Source organism: Rhinolophus sinicus, linkage group LG01 (assembly GCF_036562045.2).
Source record: "Rhinolophus sinicus isolate RSC01 linkage group LG01, ASM3656204v1, whole genome shotgun sequence".
Taxonomy (NCBI): Eukaryota; Metazoa; Chordata; class Mammalia; order Chiroptera; family Rhinolophidae; genus Rhinolophus; species Rhinolophus sinicus.
This window is the reverse complement of record NC_133751.1, coordinates 159,160,872-159,180,022: the sequence shown is the minus strand read 5'-3', so window position 1 is coordinate 159,180,022 and position 19,151 is coordinate 159,160,872. Positions and strand designations below refer to the sequence as shown.

Here is a 19,151-nt window from a genome sequence, read left to right as displayed (position 1 = left end):
TACTATAGCCTTCTTCCTATCCTATGTATGACCACAGGCTGGGAAAGCCCCTCCTGTCCAGTGTGTCTCCTGGATGGAGCCCTGAGAACTTATGACATTTCTGGAGAATTTTGATGCAGGTGAACATTCAGCAGAGATTCTGAGCTCCATGCTCTTAATCAGTAAGTGGAGCTCAAGTGTGGATCACGGGAGGAGACCCCAGGGCATCATTGCAGCTGTAATATTTGTGTATCTTACTTTACTCAGGTCTGATACTGAATAAAGGACAGGCACATAAATATTTTGAGGTGACCCACCTTTGAGAGTCAAGAGGTTATTGTTAGCTAGGAAACACTCCCACCCTTTTTTTGGTTTTACTTGTATTTTTCTCTGATGGTAGTTGAAGAAAAGTATGTGAATTTATTTGGCCATTTAATAAGTCTAGGTTTGCCAATATATCCTTTCAACTAGAATTGTTCTTATTGATTGTCACATTGACTCTTTCTTCCTTATTTCCACAGATCTGGTTGGAGTTGGAGGGTGAAAGAAAATGAATTCTTTTTCTGATTTACCTGCCAAGAACTTAACCACTGCAGTCAATATGACCAAGACTTTGTCCTCATCAGTAATGCATGGATTTAATTCCACTAATGACCCACCTTCAATGTCAATAACAAGGCTTTTTCCAGCCTTACTGGAATGCTTTGGCATAGTCCTTTGCGGCTACATAGCAGGAAGGGCCAATATCATAACATCAACACAGGCCAAAGGACTGGGAAATTTTGTCTCCAGATTTGCACTTCCAGCTTTATTATTCAAAAACATGGTTGTACTTAATTTAACCAATGTAGATTGGTCTTTCCTATATAGCATCTTAATTGCCAAAGCTTCTGTATTTTTCATTGTATGTGTATTAACCTTATTGGTTGCCAGTCCTGATAGTCGATTTAGCAAAGCTGGACTATTCCCTATTTTTGCTACACAAAGTAATGACTTTGCCTTGGGATATCCTATAGGTAAGTTATTTTTTATTTTTCAAGTGTTTAAAATATGCAGGTGTTTTAGAAGGTAACAAAATTTAAGGCTTTTAATTTATCTAACCATTTATTAGCAATAGATACTCTTATATCTGAGAAATCTTTCATATTTTTTCTTAAATATCTTTTAAATTAGGATGAATTATATTTTTTCCTTAACTTCAGAGTTTGAGGCTCCTTCAAAGATCTACCAAAATAAATGGTCATATCCAAATAAGCTTTGTGAATATTCTTTCTAATAGTATTTTTTCTTCTTAATAATAACATGTGAAAGGAGTTTAATGTCCAGGAGAGATTGAATTCTGATTTAAATTATGTAAAAAACATAGGTATGTATCTGTATAAAAACAGTCATTATTAAATGGTAGCAGTGGAAATTTATGAGTGACTTTCCCCTGCCTTATTTTTCTTACCATCTAGAATATATATTAATTTACATTAACGCTCATTTTTGAGCTTGTCCTTCAAAATGTCAGTGTACTTTAGTTGAAGTTAATTCCTTGTTTAAGAACAAAAATGGTGAGGGTTTTTTCACCTTTCCAACTCTTTAAAGCAACCTGATTTTATTTCTGTGTGTGTATGTTTTCCTGATGAAGCAGTAAACATACAGATTTGGAATGTTGAAATATATTGAAAGGAAACTTTTTTTTTCCAGAACACTCTGCCACTAAGAAAGTGTATACTTAGTTAACTAGTTTTTTAATTTTATTTTTATTTTTTTTATTGGGGAACAGTGTGCTTCTCCAGGGCCCATCAGCTCCAAGTCATTGTCCTTCAATCTAGTTGTAGAAGGTGCAGCTCACTGGCCCATGTGGGAATCGAACTGGCAACCCTGTTGTTCAGAGCTCATGCTCTAACCAACTGAGCTGCCCCAGTATTTTTATTTTTAAGTTAAAGATTATGTTGTGCTTTGATCGTGTATCATAATGTGAGGACCTGAATATTATGGATCTAATCATTCATTCATTCATTCGCTCATTCATAGGGACCCATTATGTGCCCATGACTATGCTAGTTGCTGGGAGTACATCTGTAACTACATCTATGAACAACATTCTTTTTCTTTTTAAGATTTTATTGGGGAAGGGGAACAGGACTTTATTGGGGAACAGTGTATATTTCCAGTACTTTTTATTGGGGAACAGTAGTGTGTTTATCCCAGGACTCATCAGCTCCATCCAAGTCAAGTTGTTGTCCTTTCAATCTTAGTTGTGGAGGGCACAGCTCAGCTCCAGGTCCAGTTGCTGTTGCTAGTTGCAGGGGGCGCAGCCCACCATCCCTTGTGGGAGTCAAACCAGCAACCATGTAGTTGAGAGGACGCGCTCCAACCAACTGGGCCATCTGGGAGCTCAGCGGCAGCTCAGCTCAAGGTGCCATGTTCAATCTTAGTTGCAGGGGCACAGCCCACCATCCCTTGCGGGAGTCGAGGAGTCGAACCAGCAACCTTGTGGTTGAGAGCCCGCACTCCAACCAACTGAGCTATCTGGCCACCAGGGAACTGAGCAGCAGCTCATTGACTTCATCTAGTTGTGGAGGGCGCAGCTCGCTGCCCATGCAGGAATCGAACTGGCAGCCCCATTGCCCAGAGCTTGCGCTCTAACCAACTGAGCCACCCATCGGCCCCTGAACAACATTCTTGTACATATTGAATTTACAGCTTAATGGGAAAATAAAATTAAAATAATATCAGGTAATGACAAGGGCTATAAAAATAAGTAAAGTATTATAGAGGGATAGGAATGAGGAGGTACAATTTGATGTAGGGGGTAAGTAAAAGCTTTCTGATGTATCTTGTGAGCAAGAGACTGAAATAAATTTAATAAAATGGACAATTGAAATCTACCATTAACTTTCAGATTTCTTATCCAGTAGTTTTGACATCCCCCCTCAGATTATCTCACCTCTGGCACCAAAAGGATTCTAGTGGACTATACTTTTCATCTTTCTCCTCCATCTCTTTTACCAGAAACAGATACACCTAAAAACTTAAATAACTATGAGTAAAGGAGGAGGTTTATGAGAGTGGTAAAAACTAGTCTCTTAAATAACTGAGCTGTAAATAGTCAGAAACTAGGTAGGTGTTCTTTAATGTTATTGAATTTTAAAATTAAGGATGAATCAAGCATTTAAATAAAGACTTTGGAAATAAAGGCAAGGAGTTAATGTGTTTATCCATTTCTTCAAAGCCATTAATACTTTAAATTTGTCAAGGTATTTATGTTATAAGGACCTGAGAAGTAGCTCAGTGTCATAGTGTTAAATATTTAATATATATTGCTGTATCTTAATTTGGACATAAACTAAGTATATAGTTTCATGCTCTCATAGATTAGTAAGCCCTAAATAGAACTAACATTTGTAACGTAATAGTTTATAGTGTACTTTCTTATGTATCTATCTCTTTTGAGGTAGGGCTGATATTATTGTCCTCGTTTTCAAATAAGGAGACAGGCTTATAGAGATTTAATTGCCTTATCCCAGGTCACACAGTTTACAGGTGCCTGAGACCCAAACCTAGGTCTTCGGGTTCTAAATCCAGGGCATTCTCTTAGGCTACACAGTTATGTAACATGCCCATTTACTCCTGAGAAGACCCAATTAGCCCTTGTAATACATTACTTTCAAAGAGAATCAACATTTTTATTATATTGACGTTAATCTATAAGTCTTCCATAAAATGAGTAGTAGTAGAAAAAGACCTATTAAATGAGTTTGTCCATTTTCATATCAAAGCAGACTCTCCAACTAAAAAAATGTAGTCAGCCATGTTCGTTGCTGCTTTTCTTGTGCCCCACATTATATCGGTGAATCTGGAAATAATCATGTTCCCAGCAGTGTGCTAGCCCAGTTTTTCCTGATGATTAGGCTTATAGATTTTGAGTTGTAATATCTGTGTGGTGTTTTTTTGTTTTAAATCACAAGTCATATAAGAGCTCTTGTAACATTAGATTGTAGACAATACCTTTACCAGAAACTAATCGTATACACAGAAGTACTTTTTTCACATATCTGCAGATTAGAAGGTGTGATACAGAGCTACAGGGTCATGTGTCTGCTGCAGTGAGGTTATTTTTTATTGCAGTCCATGCCCATCTGCCTTCTGGCCTCATTCAGTATGAACAGAGGAGACTGTGTCTCTAGAGAGAAGACCCTCTCACTTTGTTATGTGGCCTCTCCCAGGAATTTCCACTTTCTTGTTCACAGATAAACATCACAGCTTATAAGAAATGTCCTTTTTAAGACTTTGGTCCAAACATCAGTCCAATTTATAGGTGATACAGGAGAAGGTAGGTAATGAATAAAGAAAAAGGACCGTCATGTTTCCTTTTTCTCTATACTATGACAATTATAACAGTCTATGAAACTACATTAAAATGATTTATCTATACCCAAGTGACAGGAAACTACAGTGCCCTATTACAAACTAAAAAAAAGCTCACTGTTTTTTAGAATAGTTCATTTCATAAATACTCAAAGAAATCTGAATGTGAGAAGAAACCAAGAATCTACCACAGTGAAATGTTGATTTCAGCAAATCAGAGCAGTTCCCTGCCTCTGTCATTAAAAGACACTAATAGGGCGTAGTTAAATCCTATAATTTATTCTTCAAACAATGCTGATAGCATAAGTACCCTGACTAATCATAATTATGCTCTAGTGCTTGAATTGTAAACAAAAAGGAAATGAAACATTTAACTATATGCCCGTTAAATAATAGAATGATCTTGTCTGAGTCTTTGTATTAGTTGCTAGGGATTGAAAACCTGCCGGGATCAAAAAAGGAGCCACAGTGGGTGGCTAATTTTGTCTTAGTTCTTCAAAGCTATGTATAATAATTCCTCATAGTGGGATTCTCCCCTCCCCCCAAGAACCTTATTTAAAAGTATTAATTAATTAGAACTTAATAGTTGATATATTTGACTAGAACCCTGATTTGTTAATATGGGTCACTTTTTTCATATATTTTTTTTTCAGATTTGGAAAACCATCTTCAGATTGATAACAAAAGAATAGCACTACCAATTTATAAAGACGTAATGTTAAGTAATTACGCAAATGAATGGCAGAAATGGGCTGAAATTTCCATGTTGAACCATTTTCTTCTAGTAATTTAACAAGTGTTTACTTATTCCCAATTTTTTGCTGTCCCACTAGACTACACTTCTTTTGCCTTTAAATACCTGTTCAACTGACTTAAAATACCCCAGTTGTAACCTGCTTTATAAATATTCAGAATATGAAAAAAGGAGAAAATTTGGGTATAAAAAGAAAAGAGGTTAACAAATAACAATTAAATTACTGTGTGTTATAAAATACATTTTTACTCTGAAACCTTTGATATTCATTGATGTGTTAATTGCATTCAGCAACTATTTTCAGATTTGCTCAGCACTGCTGGGAACTGGAGGTGATAAATGGATTTGAACTTAGAATTTGTTTAAGTGGCACTAGTATAAAACAAGGTACTAGAGCCATCCAGAGATGAGGAGATCCATGATATAGATTGAAGGCTTGGTGGAAGAAGTGGTACCTGAGAAACAGTAGGCAAGATTTTGATAAGAAAGGAAAGATTTCAAGAAGTTGGGGTGATGGTCAACATATAGAACTAGTTATGAATCTGATGTTTGTCTGGTGTAACTATGATATTAAACTGGCTGATTGAGGCTTTGCATTACGGAATAGATGGGTATTCCCAGAGAGATGAGCTGAGTAAATAAGGGGCCAGTTGTGGAGATTGGACTGTGAATGTCAAAAGAAAGGTTTTATAGCTGTTCTTACGGGTGGTGAGAGCTGTGGGAAAATCTTAATTTTTGAAAGTTAAGATTTAGATACTATTGTATTGTCAGCAATGAATATAATGGATGAAAGGGGTGGTCAAGAAAAATCAAAAGGATATTGGTTGGAAACACATTAACCCAATTTTGAAATTTTTGGCTAGTGGCCGTAGTAGGAATCAAGAGGAGAAAAATACAAAAGATCCTGCAAAAGAAGAAAGTACTTGGTGAATGGCTAGCCACAGATAATAAAGACTGTTGCTCATATTTGCACTGAGCTTTCAAACAATCTAAAGTCTATTATATGACAGAGATTAAGTGCTAGTGTGCCAGGAAAGTAAATTCTGGGGAGGGGCTTTGTGTGCTGTAAGTTGTCAAAGGAAATTACCTTATGCATTTTATCTTGGCCACTTGGGAAAATTCTTATGCTCAGATGGAAAACACAAAGCTTTTCCAAAGTATACTCTCTGTTTTAAAAAGAGTGATGGGCAGGTGTGGATGCCTTTCTCTTAGAGATAGAATATCTCAGAACAAGTATAGGTACCTAGGGATGGTTATCAAAAGTGCTGCTTTTTTTACTTAAAAGATGAAACCTTATGAAACATGAAAGAAAACTACCGAGGGGTATAGAGCTGGTATATTTAATTTGGAAACTGGAAAGAATTTGTGAAATTTTATGTAATCAAATATGTGTTGTTTAACCACTGCTTTATTTCAGAACTATTATAGACCTCTGTATGTGCTTAGCTGAAGAAAGGGAATTGACTCTCATAAAAAATAGTTTTTAGCTAATGAGAACAAGGTGAACTTCTGCAGCTTATATAATCTAGTTACATAACTTTAATGGGACATGTGCATGATATTAATTGAATTTACGTATCCCGAGTAAACAAATATATTTTCCTACCTCTGTCACTTTATCTTAATGTAAATTGAGAAAGTTAATCTTGTACATTTTTTTTCACATGGTTGCCTCCTTCCTTGTGAGTGATTGTGTTTGTTCTTTTCATCTTTCTTAACCTCAAATCATTTATGAATCAGCTTTCATATAATAGATTGAATAATTTCAGGACTCATTGCCAAAAATGTGCCTACAGACCAGGTTGCTTACTTCAAAGTTCTAAGTTGCCCTGATCAACCCACGACCAGGCCACCACCCCTCACTTCCACCAAGAAACTGCTAAAAGTCTGATCCAACCCAATCGCTTCTAAGGCGACTCAGAAGGGATTAAGTTCTAAAGTCATCATGTACATTCAAACCCTTGAAAAAGCCCTTAAATCACCTACAAAATATAGCACACATACTTTGTTTTTGTATACTGTACCAATTCTCCTAAGTCTAACAGAGCCAAATTTTTCTCTCGCATTGTTGGTCATTGAACAGCAAGTGAAGTAATTAGTTTACATTTGGGAATATGCTTTATGAAAAACAAAAAAAAAAGAAAACAAAAAAAACTTTTGTTTTCCTAAGAGGGTGTAGTTGAATTTGTGTTAGTTTAATGTGCTTTACATGACCACTGTATTCCCCTCCCAAACATTTCTTATCCAATTTTACATCCCTAATTCTTCCGCATCTTAACTGGTCCTCCCTGAAGCCATTCATTCCCTTTCATTCCTCTCAAATGGAGGTTGCCCGTTCTCCCGCAGGCATACTGCATGAGCAGTGGTAGATAGGAATGGCATCTTCATAGATACCTCGTACCTCCCGTGGGCCACTGTTCTTTGTTGTTTTATAAAAGCTACCTCTTTGAGATTCATGCTCCTGACTAGACGCTTAAACTCATTGCTGTCATCTGCTGACCTCATTCTGGTCATTCCTCCTGCATTGAAGACTTGACTATCTGGCTTCCTGTTAACTTCTCTGCTCCCAACTTTTGCCATTATCTTGTTCGACATTAGCATCCATGTGAACTACCCATCAAATTCTCTGCCCTCTTAGTTCCTTGACCTCCCGATCTCCAGTGATGTTGTTCTGTACTCCATTTCAGCCACCAACTAACCTGGTCATCTTAGGTCATCCTGGACCTAGTCATCTGGGAAATATTAAATTCAGTAGCTCACTATCTGACTTACTCTGAACTCCTAAACTTCCAACACCGTGTACTTCTTAGACTTCGCAGAGAACTCCAGTCTCTGACCCCTCTACTTTCTGTCAGCCATCTCCCATCTTTCCTCCTTCTCCTGTATAGCTTGGACTCCATCACTTCAGTGCTTGTTTTGTAGTTCGTGGTCTCCTACTTGCTTCTCAGCCCTCCATACCCTGACTTCTGCTTCCCCACTCCAGTGAAACTTCTCTCTCAAAGGAACCAACAACCACTTTGTTGCTATTACTACTTAAGCATTTAATGTGTTACAAGAATTTTACTTTGAATTGTTTCTTTTAGGAATTCTACAATTCTGCCCTTTTATTGTGACTAGTCTAAGCTGCTATTCAGTAAAAATTAGTGGGTATTACTAAAAATAATTTGTAAAAGTTGCTTATCATTTTATAACATAATGTGTCGTGGTTTTTTTTTGGGGGGGTGTTTGGTTTTGTTCTCTTTTTAGCTTTCTTACTAAAAATGTACTTTTTCCAAAACAAGGCTAGTGAGGTCATTCTGCACTATTTAGATTAATTTATAATATGCTATAATTAAGCTCAAAAAACATTATATACATAATTTATTAATATGTTTCTGTGGTAATTGTTTTTAAATCAATTTTAATTCTTGTTTTTCAGTTGAAGCTTTATATCAAACTACATACCCAGAATATCTCCAGTACATTTATTTGGTGGCACCAATATCGCTTATGATGTTAAACCCTATAGGGTTTATTTTCTGTGAAATCCAGAAATGGAAAGACACCCAAAATGCTTCTCAAAACAAAGTGAAAATTGTGGGGCTTGGACTTCTGCGTGTATTACAGAACCCAATAGTATTTATGGTCTTCGTTGGCATTGCCTTCAATTTTATTCTTGATAAAAAGGTGCCCGAATATATGGAAAATTTTCTTGATGGACTTGCAAATTCTTTTTCTGGATCAGCTCTATTTTATCTTGGTCTTACAATGGTAGGAAAAATAAAGAAACTGAAGAAGTCGGCATTTGTTGTACTAATACTTCTCATCACAGCTAAACTGTAAGTTGCACTTATTTAACTTGGGGATTGTACTTTGTGAAAGCCTTGAATTTAGCCAGTTTATTAGGATGTGTCTGCAACTATTTTCTCCTTTCAATAGTCTAATAGTAATAATCCCTCTGAATTGAATAGTTGTGATTTAAAGGAAAATATGATGTGGAAAGTCATTTCCTTATTCCGTGTAGGTAATCCATTTTTCTGTCAGAGGATAAAGACTATTGGTTTCCCTTCAGCTTTTATATAATTTTACTTAATATCTCCTACGGTACCAGTTTGATCGTATTTTTAAGGAATTTTGCAGGATTTCTGAGTTTTCTAAATCTATTAAAATCTTAAAGTCAAAAGCATCTTAATCATGATAAAACAATAATTTTGAATATAAATTATTTTTTATCATGAATTTGGGGGAAATATTCTGTAATTCTGAGGGTGGCTGAATTTCTAAATAGAAGTAAGTCAATATGCATGATTGCTATCAAACATCTGATCCTAGCCTGACAAATAAAAAGTTCTTATCAGCTCCTTAGTTAATAGTTCTTCACCTTACTTAGTTCATTAGCCATGGAGTTATATTTCATGGTGCAAATGATATCGATTTTAGTGCAAGATTATCCCAAGGTACTTGGGGTATATTTAACTATGGAATTCAGCTCTTGTATAGACAATTCAATTCATGAGACCAGTGCAATATGAAATAGTATCTATATTTTCAAAATAGTAAAAATATAAGTTCTGAATATTATTTAACATGGTATTATGATCCTCAGAAGTAAAGTATTAATTAATATTGCCACAGTAATAAATAGGGGTCTAGCAACAATAGTATTATCAACTTCAACTTAGAAGTAGAATCTAAATATTCTCATTTTTTAAATCATTTTTTCTGTGTCTTTGATCCCTATTCAATATTTTCATCTTTTTTTTTTTTTTTTGGAGTAGTTCTTTACTCCATCCTAGAGCATCTCTCTGTGTGCTGCTGTGACAATGTCATCAACCTTAGTCTTGTTCTTTTTAAAGGAAAGCTCCAGTAGCTCAGCTACTGGTGATATGTTCTTTCTTGTTTAATAATTGACTCTTCACAGGGTCTGGATTTCACTAATATTCTGCCCTGTTTTAGTTGTTTCAGTTCCCTTTGCTAAATTTTTTTGTCTTTACAAGATGAAAAGCTAATTTTAAAATACCTATTTTTCTACTGGTTTTGAGAATCTAATTGAACAGCAATGTTATCATTACCTGAACCATTTAAACCTCTGGTTATAATAAAGACCAGCTTTTTTTTTTTTTTTCTTTCCAGAATTGAGTTTAGTAATTTTCTTGAAAAAAGTTTACTCAGATTGTCAATATTTTTTTAACGTTTCAATGAACTAATAGAGGAAGCAAGAAACAGCAACTATTATGACAACTTTTTCAAGATAGTTATTTGTAGAATCAAAAAATCTGAATTTTTTCCCTCCTAATCCCTGATGTTTGAAGTGTTTCTAGAATAACGTTATACTATAAATGGCTCCAAGTTGAATTCTTGATTCTTTCAACAAAGGGTCCACAAGTGGGCATATAAGGAATGTATTCATGCCAATAGATACACGTTCTGGGCAGGAAGAAGAAGAATAACGTAATGCCAAGTTCACTAGAGTAATTTACTCCTTGGGGACCAGCATGCTTTAATATTCAAGTTATGATGCATTTCCTGTTTCTCCAGCCTGGTGCTGCCACTTCTGTGCAGAGAAACGGTGGAACTCTTGGACAAGGGCGGCAGTATAGTGAACCACACAAGTTTGTCGAATTATGCATTTTTGTATGGTGTCTTTCCTGTAGCACCAGGAGTGGCTATCTTTGCAACACAGTTCAACATGGAAGTAGAGATTGTATGTATATACTACTTTCTAAGTTTGATCATCTGTGTGGTTAGTAGCAAATGAATTTCCAAAACACAGAAATCAGCATTCTTCTATGAGAATTTGATATCTATAAGCTATTTCATTGTGTATAAGGAGGTATCATGTAACATCACATAACAGTAGAATTATTTAATCTGGGGTCTTTATTCAGTCATGACTTTTTTCATTGTTCTTTTTCAGTGTGAGTGTTTTATTGCTGTACTTATACTTAAGCCTAAAAGTTATTTACAGAAGGGTAACTTTTAAATTTTGAGGGAAAATAACCTACTTCATTTATTGATAACTTAACCACCAGATGCAAAAAAACCACATAATCAACTGCAGTAAATAGCTAAAATCAACACCAAATTGTTACCAGTGTCTAAGCATATTGTAGATGTTATGTACAGCATTAGAATAAATGTCTTTGAAATATAACATGAAGGAACTAAATTGTTTAACAAAGGTCAGTGCCTTTTTTTAATCTGTAAAATGTTTGCGTAATAATTCTTCTCTTTTTGAATTGCTCTTATTGCCCTATATTTTATGAAATAGTATCAAAGGAAACTGGTCATCAATTTAATCAGATCATTAATATGGTTTACTTCCAAGAACCTGGAAGATAACCATAAGCAGTGGGACGTTTACTATGTGTTATGTGCAAATATAAATCGAGTATAGATTGGGAAAGGAGCCAAGGGACTATAACTGTTTCCTTTTTTTTTTTTAACTGATCTTATGTTTTTCTTTAATGCTACTTGAAATTTTTTTTTAATTGGGGAATATTGGGGAACCGTGTGTTTCTGCAGGGCACAGCTCAGCTCCACATCCAGTTGCCATTTTCAATCTTTAGTTGCAGGGGGCGCAGCCTACCATCCCATGTGGGAATTGAACCGGCAACCTTGTTCACGCTCTAACCAACTGAGCTAACCGGCTGCCCCTCCGAAAGCTCAGTGGCAGCTCATTGTCTTCAATCTAGTTGTGGACGGTGCAGCTCACTGGCCCATGTGGGAATTGAACCGGCAACCCTGTTGTTGAGAGCTCGCCCTCTAACCAACTGAGTCATCTGGCCACCCAACCGTGTTTTCTTTTAAGAACTCTCAGAAAGGGGGAATATGTTATTAGATAACATGCTGGATTCTGTGAAGTCTTTTTACTGACTTTTGCTTTTATTTTAGAATGCCTTAATATGCTGTGGCTATTTAAAGTTTAAGGTAATTGTTTAAGTGTGACTCTGACCCTTTCCTCAATTTGATTTCATTTTTGTAGATAACCTCAGGGATGGTAATAAGCACGTTCGTGTCTGCACCCATCATGTATGTTTCTGCCTGGTTACTGACCTTTCCCTCAATGGACCCTAAGCCATTGGCATATGCCATCCAGAATGTTAGCTTTGATATAAGTATTATCAGCCTGGTCTCCTTGGTAAGTATGTTTCAGTGTAAAACTGAATGAAAACCACAGAGTGAGTTTTCATTGGTAACAGAAGTTTAGGGATTTAAAAATCTAATTTCTTAGGCAATAGAGAATGCTAAAGTCTGCCTATAAAATATAACATCAGCCTTCTGAGTTTTGTCTTTCCAACTGAGTCAGAGTTGGGTAGCAGACAAGGCATGAGATTTAGTCAGACCTAGATTTGACTGCTGGCCCTATCACAAACTAGCTGTATATCTCTGTGGCGTTACCTTAACTTCTCTAAGCTTCAGTTTTCTCACTATAAAATAGAGATAATTTACCTATTTCCAGGGGTTGTTTTAAGGATTATATGAGATAATATGTGTGAAAAACATTCTGCACATGGTGAATCACTGTACAAGTACTAGCTGTTATACAGTGAATCATGGGGTTGAGGGATCCTTGGGACCATATCCAACCACCCATTGCATTTTAATGAAACTTCTTGATATATCTACTTCTTGGACAACTAGAGTATCTTATAGATCATGTTGCCTAGTAAATTCAAGTAGTCTGGCTGGAAAAGAGTAAGACAACTTTCACTATTAAAGGAAAGGAGGTGGGGAGGCATATATATATGCAACAAATAAAGGCATGATTAATGTAATTTTTAGGAAATTTCACTTCTGTTGCATATTAAAATCAATGCCCGCTGATAAGAAGGCAGTTTGGGAAGAGAGACAATATAAATTTTAATTGACAGTGAAGGGAGACGAAAAAAGGAAATGAACCAGCAAACTTAGCTGGCCACTGTCTAGGTAGAATAGAAACCCAATCCTTTTAAATAAAAGAAATGCAAGATAATCTTAAGGGAGACAATGTGTATTGTTTGAAGTAAGACAGCCTGGAATTTCCAATATTTATTTACTACCCCCTGAGCCAATATGGTAGAATTGAAAAGGAGAACTTAAAATAGTGAACTGTAACTGCATCTCCCATCTAAACTCTTTTCCTGAATAGTTGGCTATGAACCTGTGTCACACCCCAGCCACCAGAGGTAGGGAAAGTTAGAACATGGTCCTCGTCAAGGCATTAGTTCTTAAAGACTGTCACTTTTGGACAGTTTACAATAGGATCTCTCTGTGCTTTTTATTTTAATTTGGATATAGTCATTTACCTTAATACCCGTTTGGGAACTAAACAGGTTAAAGTAAATATTGGAATTTCTGAACCAAGATAAAGAGGATTTTTTACAGAGGCTAATCAATGAACTATTTAATAAGTAAATATGAAGACTAAGAAACTAAATAACTTTTGAACTCTTTGTCTTTAAGATCTGGTCTCTCGCTATTCTTCTTTTGAGTAAGAAATATAAACAGCTTCCTCATATGCTTACAACTAATTTACTCATCGCTCAGGTTAGTAAACCAACAAATATTTAGAATGATGCTTTTCTCATTGATTAAACTACTGTAGAGGAAAAAATTACTTCTCTGTGTTTTTCCAGTTATAAAGTCAAAAGTATTTTTTACCGAATGCAATCAATTACAAGTTGATTACAATTAATTTATCCCTAAATTATTAAATATTGCAGTAGTTCTTGAATTATATAAAGTTGAGGCTAATAATGGCACTTGATGATAATTTTGCATTTTTTAATAGAAATAATTGAATCCTTAAAAATTAAACTCTCACAATCTTATTTTTCTAGTTAAATCTTTGCATATCTTAAAATTATAATGGAAAGAAGGTTAGCATTTTCTGTGTAAACCATTATTAAATATAAGGTTAGTATTTAGAATGTTGTCATCTGTGTCAATTGAATATGTAAATTGTTAAACATGGTATAACAGGGTTTCTTTTTACCATAAAACTTGAAGCTTTTGTGTAACTAGTATGCAATAGTTGATAATTATTCAGCAATAATTTAAAATAAATAATAATATATTTGCTGTGAATAAAACATGAGTGTGACTCATATGAATATGACTGACTTTGTTTTTTTCATAATTTTTTCTTTAGTCTATTGTGTGTGCTGGAATGATGATATGGAATTTTGTTAAAGAAAAAAATTTTGTTGGACAGATTCTGGTGTTTGTTCTATTGTACAGCTCCCTCTATAGCACCTACCTATGGACAGGTAAGTTGGATCATGAATGGAAATTTAGGTCTGTCCCCCTACTAGAAGCACTCCTATTTGAAGTCTCCTAGTACAGGATTAAGGCATTCTTTCAGGCAGTTCCACCCGCTAACATAGGCAGTCTGCAAAGCTGAGTTCTGTTTCCTGATGTACTCTATTTTCTGCCTGGGTTCAGGCAGTTTCCTGTCACGTGGTCCTTTTCCTCAGCATCTTTGGCTCTAGGCCACAGTCAGCCCAGCTCTCCTTTGGAAACACCAAGAGAGCAGGCACTGGAGGCAGGTAGAGAAAGTAGGGAATGGGCAGAGAGGTCTGAGGTGTGTAAGGTGTGTCCAGAGCTCACTATTAGAGTCCAACTGAACTGAATGAAAAATTCTCGTTCTGCCGTAAGCAAATGACTTAACTTTTACTGTCTCCATTTCCTTATCTGTAAGACAGGGGACTGGGTTATCCCACTTTACAGAGTTATTTCGAGAATTAAATGAAACATGGTTGTTTATGCCTGGTACATGGTAGGCACTCAACAAACAGAACTATATTATTAAATAGAGGGAATAGCGGTAATATAAGAATAAGAAAAGTAAGGGGGAAAAGGGTATGGACATAGAAGAGTACCCAGTAAGAAAGACTGTTTCCCATTTCAACTAACTCCAAAAAAGGTACTGAAAGTGGTTTAGCACATTGGTATTTTGAAGTATAGTATTTGTTTGGAAGTATAGTATTCTGGCATGTTTGTGAAACATTCTAATCTGGCTGTTTTGTACTCATACATACCACAAATGTGAACCTGTAAAATAGCACATAAAAGGAAATTGTAGAAGGGCAGGGCTGGTGACATCCAGCCTGTTAGGAGGCAGGTGTCAGGAAGTGACAGTGAGGGCCAGGACTTTGATTTCATGCCTCAGGATCAAAAGAAGGACCCATCTAAGTCAACAGCCTTTTGAAGTTAAAACAACAGTGTGGTGAGGAATTACTGAATGAAAACTTCAGTGCATAGAGAAGGGTTTGTGCTTTTTAAAGGCAAGTACCCCTTGCATAGCATAAGTTTTCATGAGATGTCAACTTAAAACAGCCTAAAGACTTTACTTCCAAATACAGATGAACCAACTTGATCTCTAATACTTAGGGTTATTAAGGCTAAATTTATAATGAGAATAAGGGAGCAACAAATAGACCAATGCATCAGAAAGGCTCCCTGAACTCCTCAGGGTAGGCATGCCAAGATCCATCCAACAGCACTTCTGAATGTCTTCACCTGATGAAGTGCCCTTTCACCTTGGGATGATTCTAACAGAATTTTAGGCCTAACGTGCCATTTTAAATCATTTCATTCAGCCATTTTCAACATCACTCGTTTGCATACCGTTCTCATGACTTTTGTCATATCTGCATACCATTTGTCCTTTTTTCCCCTTAAAATTGACTCACTTTTTTTATTTTAATAAGTTGAGCCTTTATCAGTAAAATCCCAGGTTTCATGAGCTAGTTAAAAGTTTTTCAAGCACATGTTAAAATAAATACATAACTAGTCAAAACTTTTTCAACCTTGTGTCGCCTGTTGTCTCTACCCTTTTGGAAACACTGGTCTGGTTTAAATTCTTCATTTTGCAAATGAGGGACATAAGGCCCAAAGATTGTAACTGATTCAGGCAGGAGCTCTCATACCTTAATTAGTGAGCGATCCAGGGCTAGACTGGGCATGTTCCCATATCAGTCTATTCACAAGGAAGAAATAATGAACATTAGAAATTTAAAGAGTGCCCTTGCGACTGTTGACACAGTTGGCACACTGTGGTGATTGATTACTTGTTTCCTTGTCACTTTGAAAACCTGGAACTGTAGAGTGTACAAATGTGTTTAGAGAAGAGCGGTAGAATTATAGTACCTCTTCAACTTGAGTAATATGTGGGTCCCTGTAAAGAAAACCGATTCTCAAGGACCTTAGTGTTGATTTATACTATTTCTAGCACAGTGTCACTTAATCTGTACGATCTTAAATCTTATATATGGCTAATATACAACTTTGAAACCAAAGCAAATTCACAGATGAGATTCAAACAAAACTATAAACTCAGTAATTCTAATTAGCAATATTAATTGACACGACAAAGGATCTTGTTGTGCTAATCTGAATCACAGCTTGAAATGTAAAATGGAACTCATTTCTCTGGTTAGGTTATTTATTTATTTATTTATTTTTAGTTTGGCCGGCCTTTATTTCCATGTGTGGGTTTCTGACCTGTTTTCTCACTGCTTTTCTCTCTTCAAACTACCATAGAACATTCATTTGGACCATGTGTTGTGATATCATTTGGCCTTCACTTGGCTCAAACTGAATATAAAACCAAATGTAAGCCCTGAAATCATGAGACTGTACTTTGGTTATAAGAAGGGCATCTAGGTGATTATAATTGAAAATATACCAAAAAGACTTAAAATTTATCATAGAAATTTCCAGATCCTGAAGAATATGTCTTAGGAACTCTCCAGATCTGAGTTTTAGAAACACTAATGGAGTTGGACTTACCAGGGAGCAGATGTCTGGGTTTCTAGTCTTGCTCTGCCCTCTGCTGGCTGTGGGGCTTGGGCAAACCCTTGTTTCCGTATCTGTAAAATGAAGCTGTTCTTTTAAAACAGTGGTCTCTTCGTACCCTAAAGTTCTAAGATTCTATGACCATGTAGATTTGTTAAATACGATGTTACTTGTACAAATAATTAGGCATAAGTGATATGGAAAGCTTAAGAACTTTAAAACTTTTTTATTAAGTGCATATTATATTTGTATTAAGGTCCATCATTTAGATTTGGGGCATTTTCCAAAAAGAAAACCTGTGTAAGAATTACCTGTACTTTCTTAGCACAAGCAGAGTGGGGTTTTTTATGCTTAGAATTGTTCTGTAGCCGCTTAAAAAAATTAGATTCCAAACACATCAGTCAAAAGAATAAGATGATTTGGGGCTTTTGAAAAAATCCTCATGTATAAAACAAGAAGATTTGAGTAAAGACATTATAGAAGGGAAAACACAAATGATTTTGAATTAAGAAAACTTGCTTCAAAATACTGGGGACAGCTTTTACTTAAAAGGAGTAAATTCTAGGGCAAAAACTACAGGCTGCTACTGAAATAAGCTTGGCTAAATAAAGTTCCATGGTCTGATCAACATCAAGAGTAATTATGTATCTTTCAATCTCTGTTTCTTGTTCGAAGGCCTTCTAGCAGTTTCTTTGTTTCTTTTGAAAAAAAGAGAGAGGGTACAAATTCCTGTTGGAATCATCATAATATGTGGCTGGGGGTAAGTTGGTAGTTTTCTGTTTTCTTACATGTTTCCATATGTGCAATGTTAAACAAAAAAATGTAACTTCCACAGCTGGAAGTCTTTTTAAAACAAAGAGTGTGTTAGGCCATTGCTAGCAAAAAAGACCAGTCTTGGGGCATGGAGGCTAAACCACCAGCAGCATGGCTAGGTAGGAAACAGAACATGTCCATTGTCTCGGAGTTTGCAAATTTTTTATACATCAAGTAAGGGGAAGGGGAAAGAAAGATGTAAGCTGTCTAAAGAATTTACATTAGCTATAGGCAAAGGGGTGGGAGAAAGTGAAGCAGGGCCAGCTCTGGGATGGGCAGAGTCTGCGAAAAGAAATGTCTGCGCCTGTGGACTGGCTATGGGCAGCAGTTTGGAAAGTAGCAGGAAGCGCCTGGAGTTCCATGGTGCCTGGCTAAAAAACAATCTGCGGAAATAGGCACCTGGAAATCAATCCAAAATTCCAATAGATTAACAGAAATGTGAGCAGTCTTTTGTTAGGTGGCCCACCGCCATTACTAGACTAACAGTTCTGTCTCTCTCATTCTTCGGCCACTATAATTCAATTTAGAATATCTTAGAATTTTCTCCTGTCAGCAGTAACTACTGTTCATCCTCTTTCTCTCTAAACACTTGTTATTGCAGAATTCCTGCTCTCCTTGTGGGTGTTCTTTTGATAACTGGAAAACATAATGGAGATAGCATTGACTCAGCCTTCTTTTATGGAAAAGAGCAGGTAAGAGAGAAGAGCTTATTGACAGTTCTATTCTTGGTCTCTTTTTAGCTTGTTAATGTGTTTTGCTATACTTCCATTAAAATTAATTTTGAAAATCTATTCCAACTTACTACATATCACACTGGTGATTCTATATAACTTTGTTAAGTCACACTTCAAAATGTGGTAAAGATTTTACATGTTTATGTTTTTATCTGAGGACCTTCAAATGTTTGACACTTACTAAGTCTTCTTAACCGCATTTATGAATTTATGTTTCTTCTACTCGAGAAAATAGTGATTAATTTAAAACCATTTAATAAATTAGCAATAATATAAAAGCCAAGTTCTTTACTTGCAATCCTATAATAAATTTATAGGATTCTTTTTTTATATAGAACAAAAAGTATCTGGGGAGAAAAGTGTGCTTGAAAGCCTATAAAGAAGGAGACTTATGGGACCTGCTGACTCAGAAATTCTCTAGGCAGTAGGGCCCAAGGATGTGTCTTTTTTAAAAGCCTCCTCAAGTGATTTCCATTTCTTACCCTTTATTTTTTTCTGTTTTGTAATTTTGAATTTTATTGGGTTGTTGTGAGAATAAATAAGATTATATATAGAAAAGAATTAGATTAGGGCTGGCATATAGTTAATACTCAATAAATATTAGCTATAATTATTTATCTTTGATATTATTACCATAAGAGAGTCTCTAGTTGAAGTACGCTTGAACTATGTATTAAAGCAAGCAAAAACTTTGAGGTAAAGAAAATCTGTAAGCAGTCATTTAGATTGCTTGTAAAGGACACCCATGGCAT

The 19,151-nt window shown here is 35.8% G+C and overlaps 2 protein-coding genes across 3 annotated transcripts in view; one reads left to right on the top strand and one right to left on the bottom strand.

The window, feature by feature from the left end:
* The window catches only part of GPR155 (G protein-coupled receptor 155), a 38,788-nt gene that overhangs the window by 3,682 nt on the left and 15,955 nt on the right, over positions 1-19,151 (top strand). For both annotated transcript variants that reach the window (XM_019727467.2, XM_019727469.2), the window contains exons 3-10: positions 501-995; positions 8,511-8,910; positions 10,610-10,775; positions 12,057-12,212; positions 13,517-13,600; positions 14,205-14,322; positions 17,528-17,612; positions 18,267-18,357. In XM_019727467.2, coding sequence (XP_019583026.2) covers positions 530-995; positions 8,511-8,910; positions 10,610-10,775; positions 12,057-12,212; positions 13,517-13,600; positions 14,205-14,322; positions 17,528-17,612; positions 18,267-18,357 — 1,566 coding nt within the window. In that variant the 5' untranslated portion in view covers positions 501-529. The remainder of the gene's footprint in view (positions 1-500; positions 996-8,510; positions 8,911-10,609; positions 10,776-12,056; positions 12,213-13,516; positions 13,601-14,204; positions 14,323-17,527; positions 17,613-18,266; positions 18,358-19,151) is intronic.
* Positions 16,828-19,151, bottom strand: part of SCRN3 (secernin 3) — a 45,082-nt gene continuing 42,758 nt past the window's right edge. Inside the window, exon 8 of the mRNA XM_074338219.1 lies at positions 16,828-16,926. Coding sequence (XP_074194320.1) covers positions 16,843-16,926 — 84 coding nt within the window. The 3' untranslated portion in view covers positions 16,828-16,842. The remainder of the gene's footprint in view (positions 16,927-19,151) is intronic.